This window comes from Hylaeus volcanicus, chromosome 4 (assembly GCF_026283585.1).
Source record: "Hylaeus volcanicus isolate JK05 chromosome 4, UHH_iyHylVolc1.0_haploid, whole genome shotgun sequence".
In the NCBI taxonomy this organism is placed as follows: domain Eukaryota; kingdom Metazoa; phylum Arthropoda; class Insecta; order Hymenoptera; family Colletidae; genus Hylaeus; species Hylaeus volcanicus.
Window position 1 is genome coordinate 2,832,845 of NC_071979.1, and position 9,742 is coordinate 2,842,586.

At 35.9% G+C, this 9,742-nt stretch overlaps 1 protein-coding gene across 5 annotated transcripts in view; it reads right to left on the reverse strand.

Annotated features, from left to right (window-relative positions):
- LOC128875694 (transcription factor CP2-like protein 1) overlaps positions 1-9,742 on the reverse strand; it is a 48,864-nt gene that overhangs the window by 33,251 nt on the left and 5,871 nt on the right. For 3 of the 5 annotated variants that reach the window (XM_054121508.1, XM_054121510.1, XM_054121507.1), the window contains exons 2-3: positions 8,069-8,300; positions 4,100-4,244 (exon numbers count right to left, since the gene is read on the reverse strand). In XM_054121508.1, coding sequence (XP_053977483.1) covers positions 4,100-4,244; positions 8,069-8,300 — 377 coding nt within the window. Of the gene's footprint in view, positions 1-4,099; positions 4,245-5,355; positions 5,635-8,068; positions 8,301-9,742 lie in introns of those variants that run through there. The other 2 variants (XM_054121509.1, XM_054121511.1) reach the window with 2 other exon arrangements.

A 9,742-nucleotide genomic window follows, 5' to 3' on the forward strand; every position in this document is an offset into this window, starting at 1 on the left:
TTTCATCAAGATGGAATAATATAAGCAAATGTGTACATAAAATAACAACAAAAGTTTGTTTCTTGCCCATTCCATATTAGTGTAGCATGATTGTTATGATTATAAATGCTTGTAACTACTCAACAAATTGATTTAAAGAATTCATTTTTCGATATGTTTCCATGTTATTTATTGTAGTTTATTATATATCAAGATGGAATAATATAAGCAAACGTATGGACATGAAATAACAACAAAAGTTTGTTTCTTGACCATTCCATATTAGTGTATGATAAACTAGGATATATAACATGAAAATATATCGAAAAATGAATTCTTTAAATCAATTTGTTTGGTAGTTATAAATATTTATAACATAATAATCATCCTGTGCCAACACCTCTGTTAAACATTGTATGTATAGCACATCAATTTGTATTTCTTCGTTATGAAATGTTTTATTTTATAATTCAAGTTATAATCTTTATGCAATTTGTAACATATGTATCATGTGGACAGATAGTGGAAATAGCTATCAATGAAGTTTAGTCGAAACAGTACATACTACTTTTATATACTCAAATTTATTTATTACATATTCTTATGGTACATAGATTATTTAGTGAATAGTTAAAACGGTTGAACTTTACTTCGGGCCACTCAAATGTATTTGTTTTTTATTATTTAGTAGCTTTTAATGCCTAGAATCCATAAATCTAAGTTTTAATGTTAAGAATTCAATGGTTTAAAAGTTATTCGTATCTAAAGTTGACGTATTTCGGCGTATTTCGCAGGTTAAATGCGACGCTATATTGACTTTTACCGATGCTCTGTTAGTCAATTAGACTTCAAAGCTACTCAGACAGAATTTTCGTAACATGTTTTACCATTTTAATGTTATTGTCTACCTAATCGATCAAACGGAGCATGGATAAAAGCCAATATGGCGTCTGAAAAGTGCTCAACTTTACATGCGCACAACTTTTTAACCGTTGGATTCCTAATATAAAAACATCCATAAAAACCGTAAGAATATTATAATAAATAAAACTTAAGTATAATAATAATAAATAAGAATAAATACTACTATGTATTTCGACCAAACTCCATTGATAACACTGTCCAACAAATTTAAACTTTTTTTAAATTCCGCGATATCCACTAGGTGACTCTTATAGGGTTCCTCGTCCTAAATACGAAATATGAAAGTGAAATTGCTCCATCGCCCTTAGTTTTCGAGAAATTCGCGATTTTGTAAATACGGTCGATTTTGAGAGAAAACGTAGTACTATTTGAAAACTACGAACGCTAGAAAGTTCTTGTAGTCTTAAAAGATAGAGGAGTGTTTTCTAAATATGAAGACATATTCCTTTAGAATTATCTGCTCTTTTGAATGCCTGTAAATGAACACCGAAGTTCAAAAAGTTGGCGACGCGAGTACTTTTCACGACACATACGTTTGTATTTTTATGAAAAGTTATTCGTCTAGGTCGAATTTACTATGCATTATAGGATTCTGCAAACATTTTTGAAGAGAAAACCACCCGCGGTAAATGTTGGAACGTTTTCTAGTTCGTACAGATCCAGAAAATATTAATTTAGAACGCACGAATTCTGTTTGCCGGCGCGCATGCTTCGCTCGCTTTATATCGGTGAATCAGGGCCGTCGTCATGCGTTCTGCACAATCGTCGCCACGTGCTTGAATAATAACCATCAAATTCTCGTAACTTCGTTAAAATTCGCCCCACATTGACGAATATAAAACCATTTTAAAGCTTAATGTTTCTACTTTTCGATACTTTAATCTTTTGTTATTTAAGTTAGTGTTTGGGGGGTAAACTCTGCTCTAAAGAGAGATTTTTTATAGTAGCAGTTTTCATTAAAAATTAACAACAAAATATACAATTATAGATTGAATTGTTAAATAATTCAATTTAGATTTAAATAAAGTTTGCTCAATACCAAATTAGCAAAAGTCGAATAATTGAAGATACAAAAACGGGAAATTAATGATTAAAATTTAAACAGTAGAAAATTGTTTTCGTTTTGTTGAGTTCCAGTATAAATGAAATATTAAAAATGAAGAATTACCTATCTGGAACATGTAAATGTAATACAAAAACCGATAGCGCGTGGCACCGATTAGGCGAATCCCGTGGCGACGGCCCTGACTGACCGAAACATAGCGAGCAATGGCTGTGCAGCGGCAAAACATCGTTCATGCATTCCGAGTTGACGTTTTGTCAAATCGCATGGATTAGAAACCGTTCCAACATTTGCCGCGGGTGGTTTTCTCTTCAGAAATGTTTGCAGAATCCGATAACGTAGTGTAAATTCGACCTAGGTGAATAACTTTTCATTAAAATACAAAAGTATTTTGTGAAAAATTCACGCATCATCACCTTTTTGAAATTCGGTGTTTATTTACAGGCATTCAAAGGAGCAGATAATTCTAAAGGAATATGTCTTCGTATTCAGAAAACACTCCTCTATCATTTAAGACTAAAGAGAACTTTCTAGCGTTCGTAGTTTTCAAGTAGTACTACGTTTTATCTCAAAATCGACCGTTTTTACAAAATCTCGTATTTCTCGAAAACTAAGGGTGATGGAGCAGTTTCACTTTCATATTTCGTATTTAGGACGAGGAACCCTATAAGAATCACCTAGTGGATATCGCGGAAAAAAAATCGTGTTAGACAGTGTAATTAGTCTCACTACTTGTCCACTCAATTTCCTTCACAACTGAAACTTTTTTCTCATCTTATTTCTATTTATTATATGCAAGTCAATACAAATTATACAAACATGAAACAAAAAAGAACAACAAAAATCTAATGATAACAGAATAGAAAGTAATGAGTATGTTATAAGCACGAAAATTGACGAGTTCACCCTCGGAGGTTTGCGAGTTTCAAATTCAAAAGCACCGGTGTGCATACCATTATTTCGATGCTACGAAAATTCAGATACTTATGATCACTGCACAGAATATTTGAATACTGAATCGTTAAGTATCTAAATAGTGAACGAATTATTTTTATACATATACAGGATGTGTCAAGAACGTTGGAGGTCCTTGAAAGAGGTGGTTCGGAGGGTGATTTGAAACAACTTTTGCCTTTGGGAAAATGTTGTCCGAGGCTTCTTTATGGAGATATTAACAGAAAACCCCGACCAATCGCAGTGCGAGTATGCCGGTGGAACGTAGGCTATGCGATAGACGGCCACAGTAGCATAGGCTACCCATTAGACAGCCACAGTAGCATAGGCTACGCGCCAGACAGCCGCAGTAGAATAGCCTGTACGCGCTAGACAGCCACAGTAGAATAGGCTAAGCGCTAGTAAACAGCCACGGTAGCATAGGCTACACGCCAGACAGCCACAGTAGCATAGGCTACGCAGTAGACAGTCACAATAGCGTATGCTACGCTTTGACAGCCGCAGTAGCATAGGCTACGCAGTAGACAGTCACAATAGCGTATGCTACGCTTTGACAGCCGCAGTAGCATAGGCTACGCAGTAGACAGTCACAATAGCGTATGCTACGCTTTGACAGCCGCAGTAGCATAGCCGTGGATCTAGGTAAAACTAAGATAGTGGAGTAGGTAAAACAAAGAGCGCAGACGGTTTGGAACACTAATTTCAAATCGGTTGCGCTCGTGTGCGTTCGTCCTAAGAAAAAGTTGTTTCAAATCACCCCCCGAACCACCCCTTTCAAGAACTTCCAACACTTTTGACACACCCTGTATTTATTCCAGCTCACGTTTTCGCATAGATATGCAAGATACACAAGGCGTATCGTTGAAATTGGAATGGTTGAATATCTCCTAAAGGGATGAAGCTGTCAAAAATATGTTTGTTACAAAAATGATTTGTAATATAAAGGGTTTTCTTAACATGTGCATGTGTATGTGTAATAATTATACCATCTTCTTATGTACAAATAAGTTTTTTGGTATTTCTTATATGTAATGGTAAATATACTGCTTCTAATTTATCGTCTAAGATCTATTTGATATCAAATTTCAAAGAGTCAAGAATCAATATCACTCCTATCGTTCACACGCTTTGAGTTTTCAGGAGGGACGTGTAATTTATAATTTAAAGAATTAGATTTACCTCATGTTATACGAGGCGACGGCTGTCGCGAGGTCGGATGCTGCGAGCGCTGATAAAGATCCATCGAAATCAGCGGCGAGATGTTCTGCCAGTTCCTCCACTTGTGTCGACCAACCTTGCCCGGAACCATTGCTTCCGACAGACCCTGTAAAAGCAACGAACGTCAAGTTGCTACAGTAGTAACAGTAGAAGTACTAACAGTAGTAATCATGTAGGAGTGGGAATGTGTGCGTGTGCGTGAGAGAGAAAGAGAGAGAGCGTTAGCTATAGGATAGGTATAAGGATATTGTAACGTAGCTTTAGTTTAGTTTAATTTATGACCTGGCCACTTGGGCTGATGTTGTCCAGGCGCGCCTCGGCGAGGCCGCCTAGAACAACGTTCCCCTGCCTGGGAAAAACCCTGGGTAGAGTTTAACTTTAAGGGGAGGTAGAAAAAGAAGCGTTAGAGACAGATTTAGTTGAGCAGTCGAAGGGTAAAGACGGCGCGAATAGACGTAGAGCGGATCGTTGAGCGGACTCTATTCATTTTAGTTTCGTTAATAGTTAAGTCAGTATTTTATAAATATAGTAACATATAATAAATCCTACTGTCATTTAGTATTTCTTATATGTAATGGTAAATATACTGCTTCTAATTTATCGTCCAAGATCTATTTGATATCAAATCTCAAAAAGTTAAGAATCAATATCACTCCTAAAGGGATGAAGCTGTCAAAAAAATGTTTGTTACAAAAATGATTTGTAATATACAGGGTTTTTCTTAACATGTGCAGGTGTATGTATAATAATTATACCATCTTCTTATGTAATAATTTGAAATGAAACCTCTCAATGCTAGACCCTATATTATAATAAATAATCTTATACAATAGGTAGCATAAATTTGTGTAAACAAATATTGAATTTAACCGTTCCGCTTTGAACGAAATACCCTGTATAATAACACACAGTAATATACAACAACAAAATAAATAATCTAGAAATGATTCCACAGAGACTAGAAATTCCCCTAGAGTCAATAAATGAAAGTTTTGAAAAGCGTACTACTCTTCGAATCACAACAATATTTCGCACATTGAAACGCACTGTACATTGCACGATGTTTCCGTCGTTGGTACAAGTGACTCGTCGCTTTATCACGGTTTGAGAAACATTTGACGCAATCTCTCCTATCCCTAGCACTCGATAGAGGTGAATTTCACAATACCACGACCAATCAAGACTAGGACTCTATTTTTACCAATTCTATATTGTACCAGCTTGCGCGTTGGCATAATTAATGCAAAATTGATGATGCATGACCCCGATCCTAGACTTGGAGTCCTGGAGGGTCGTGACGGTGTTTCGTCGTCGACACTTGGATGTTATCGCCGAGTATCGTCGGCTCTGTAGCAAGGGTAGCCTGGAGCTGTCTCTCTCGCACCACTTCATTCTACGTTCTCCCGAAAGCAAACCGAAGGTGCTCTCACCGCTCGAAGGAACACCGCACCCGACACCGTAGAATTTCTCTCGCACCAAAAACTACCGTCGTCTTCCGTCTTCTCTGTCTTTGCGCGAACGTAATGTGCGATACGCCGTCTACTCGAGAGTTATCGGTTTCAGCCGACCACGTGGTCGAAAAGGCGTCGAACGTAGCGAGTCGGGTACGACGCTTTTCACCAATCAGTTTCGAAGGGATCGTCGAAGTAGAATCAGCTGTCGTATTTCAAAAGGAAGGAAAGAAGTCTCGAATTAAAGGATCGTAACTATAGTCCAGACACTGAAAGGAAGCGATTTTTCCACGATTTTTTTTTTCCTTGAGAAGGAGGTTCCACTTATTTTATTTAATTTTTAAAAATTGAATGGAGTAGGTCTTTGAGAATACTGTTGTATTTTTATTTTACGGAAATATTAATTTGTCGAAATGCTGTGGTCGATTTTTGAGACCATATTTGAAAAAAGTGTTGCTGTGATCAAGATATCTCTGGACTGGATTCTCCGAGATAGAAAAACAATGAAGATTTAGTTAATATAAGGTATAACATTGAGGTGTCGTTAATCGAAATCTTAAATAATTTTTATGAAAAATTCAAACGTGTCTTTGAATTACGATATACATTTATTATATTACATAGTTGAATTACTGGTAGTAGTTAAGTAATTGCAATTATTTCGAGAATATTGTTTATGCGCAATAAAAAGGACTTTGCAAGTATGCAAGTCGCCTCCAATTACTTTCTGAGCAGTTACAAGTAGTTATTAAATTAAAAAGTATTGGGCTGTCCAGAAATTTCGTGGCAATTTTTAAGAAAATTTCAAATGTGTCTTTGAATTACGATATATACTTATTAAATTACATAATTGAATTACTGGTAGTAGTTAAGTAATTACAATTATTTCGAGAATATTTGTGGGATCAGCATAAAGTTCGTTTTGAATAGAATCAATATTATGTACTTAATGAAAATACAAAAACTGGAAAATCGATTTTTTTTTAATTCTGAATAGGTGTAATCTTTTATAAGAGGAATGCGATTAAGAAGAATGTGTCTTTGAATTACAATATACATTTATTAAATTGCTAGGTTCAAGTAAACTGTGATCAAGTCGTCGCAATTGTCAATACGCAAATATCCATCCGTGAGTTTTTTTTTGCAAACGGATGCGTTGCCAAGCAGAAAGTTGTCTTGAGAAAGGTTCAAGATCCTCCGAGGAATCCGAGGTTTGCCAAGTGATAAAGGAATGTGTCATCTCATTTATAAACGTGTGAAAAAAATTGTTGTGAACCTTGAAGTACCAGTGTTTGATATTGTACGAGTTCTATGATGCAATTGCAAAGAACCTAATGTAAAATGTTGTTATAGAAACTGAAACGAGTCGAATGTTTGGAAACATCGCGCCTACGACTGTGAGTCTGGGGTCGCTTGGGCACGACCTTTTGTGCGATATATCTACACTTGGAGTTACAAGATAATGACGACATCGCTGCAGTTCAATGATACAAACTTGATTCAATTCTCAGTTCAATTCTCTAAACATCCGATGGACACTGGGCGGAGTACTTTGGACGAGATTCAATTTTCGCGAGTGAATCATTATGAAATATAGTTGGGAGAACAAAGAGTCTGTGTGGATAAAAAACAAAGAGCCACAGATCTAGATCATTTTTGGTTACAGCATGTTCAAACAAGGAATTAAACCTACGTGGGAAGATGATGCTAATAAAAGTTGTGGGAGGTGGCTCATGAATTTAGAATTTAGAATTTAGATAACAATATGTCTCGGTTTGTTTTTTATGCGTGCAAAAATAAGTTGGAAGCGAATGTTTGATTTTTCTCGACAAAATCTATAGAAGTACGTAAAAGAAACTTAAAATTTTAGGTCCACCAAAGTAAAATGCAGCCACGGTAAACTGCCACTTTTAACTGTTCATAACTTCTGAACCAGTGGATTCCTCATCTTAAACCAATCATTTCCGCATTTTTTTCTCGATACAATCTATAGAATTACGTAAATGACACATGAAAACTTTAGGTCCGACAAAGTAAAGTGCAGCCACGATTAACTGCCACTTTTAACTGTTCATAACTTCTGAACCAGTGGATTCCTCATCTTAAAGCTAGCATTTCCGCATTTTTTCTCGATACAATCTATAGAATTACGTAAATGAAACATGAAAACTTTAGGTCCGACAAAGTAAAGTGCAGCCACGATTAACTGCCACTTTTAACTGTTCATAACTTTTGAACAAGTGGATTCCTCATCTTAAAGCTAGCATTTCTGCATTTTCTCTCGATACAATCTATAGAATTACGTAAATGAAACTTAAAAATTTTAGGTCTGCCAAAGTAAAGTGCAACTCTATATTGAATACTTATTACTTGGTTTAATTTTGAATGAACTATTACTTGTCTGAAACTAAACATATTTTGCAGTTAGATCATTTAGGAGGCACTCTGTTATCGATGAATATTATGAATGAATACTAACCGTTCCTTTTAGCATGCTTCTTTTCAAGCTCTGTGACTTGCTGCAACGGCTCTCCAGCCCTACGTTTCAGGCTGCTCGGCTGGCAACTGGCGGAATGGTCGGTGGATGAGCTCAGATGTTGGGGCGATCCGCTGTTCGAACGTATTTGGACACCGTTCTCGGGAGAATTTTGCGGCGAGTTGTACTTGTCCTGCCAGAAAGAATTTTGCTGACTGTGATATCCCATTGACGCCTATAAAACGTTTGATCACCGTCAGTTCACGGGGATGATTCGCGCAAAATTCGACGAATGGATCCATGATAAGCTGTTCATGCTCCTGTCACGATATCGACGTAATCGTCGCAAGCAATCGAGTTTGGCACGCATCCACCGAGAAAACAGCGATACACATACTTCGCAGAATATACTCGATCGGGAAATCCAACAAATGTATCGTATACGAAGTTCGCTACGGACTTTTTATGAAATTCACGCAAGATTGTTTTCCATTCCATGTACAGGGTGTCCCAGTCTAAGTGATACAGAGCTCTAACTCCAAAACTATCGGCTGAATGCAAAATTTCAAATGCGGAAATTGCATGGTGTAAAAAGTGTAATAAAGTGGTAAAAAATGGAAGTAGATCAAATATCTTTTAAAGCTTTTAAGAGGCAACGAAGGCCTACCATATGCAAGAAGATTCAATCGGATTGGTCAATTCGTTTCGGAATAAGAAGCAATACAAAATTTTTCGGTTTTTTGCAAAAAAAAACAAAAAACAAAAAAAACGGGTAAAAAATAAGAAATCCCAAAATTTGTTGATAATGAGACCACCCTGGAGACATGCCCTACAAGATGTAACAGGTTTCATTCCGATTGCTCAAGCCGTCTGAACGTAATTGAGTAACATACATACATATATATATATATATATATATATATATATAAAAAAAAAAAAAAATGTCGAATTGAGTAACCTCTTCATTTCGAAGTCGGTTTGTCAAGTTTGTTATTTAACGAGATATGATGGGCAAGTTTCGTTTTCAAATGGAACTATCCCAGAATATTGGGATTCTTCCCATTTTCCTTCCGTGGATCTAGAATCCTATGTGAGACCCACCGTGTCGATTTCAAGAACCGCATGATTCCGAGTTTTTTGATTGAAAATGAGCAAACTTTGAAGCGTTCTATCTTGAAAACTAATAAAAATCAGGTAAATACATTAAAGCTTAATGAATTCGTCTCGAAAAATACTATCGCATGGTATAAAAAAAAATATATACAGTGGCTGTAGAATTCGTACACCGATCAATTTACCAGTATTTTTGTGTGAAATTGTAGTTTATTAACTTCTTTTTTTATAATCAATGATGTTTTACATATTCTCGGAAGTCTCTAAGATAGATATAGTCCAAACAACATTTACTAGTTAATATAATTTATGAAATTAACAAGAAAATGCGAAAAGTGGATAAAAATATAGAAGCAATAAGTATTTGTACGACTCTTATGACGAACCATTTACAGTAGAGTTTGTAACGTAAACACATTAGTTTATTGCTCCGTGCGAATTAGAAAACATCAAATTTCCAGTAAAGTACATTTAAACAGTTGTGCGAATATTTATTGCTTCAACATTTCTACCGATTAATTGTTCTTTTTTTCTTGTTAATTTCGCATCTTATTAGGTTGTCCC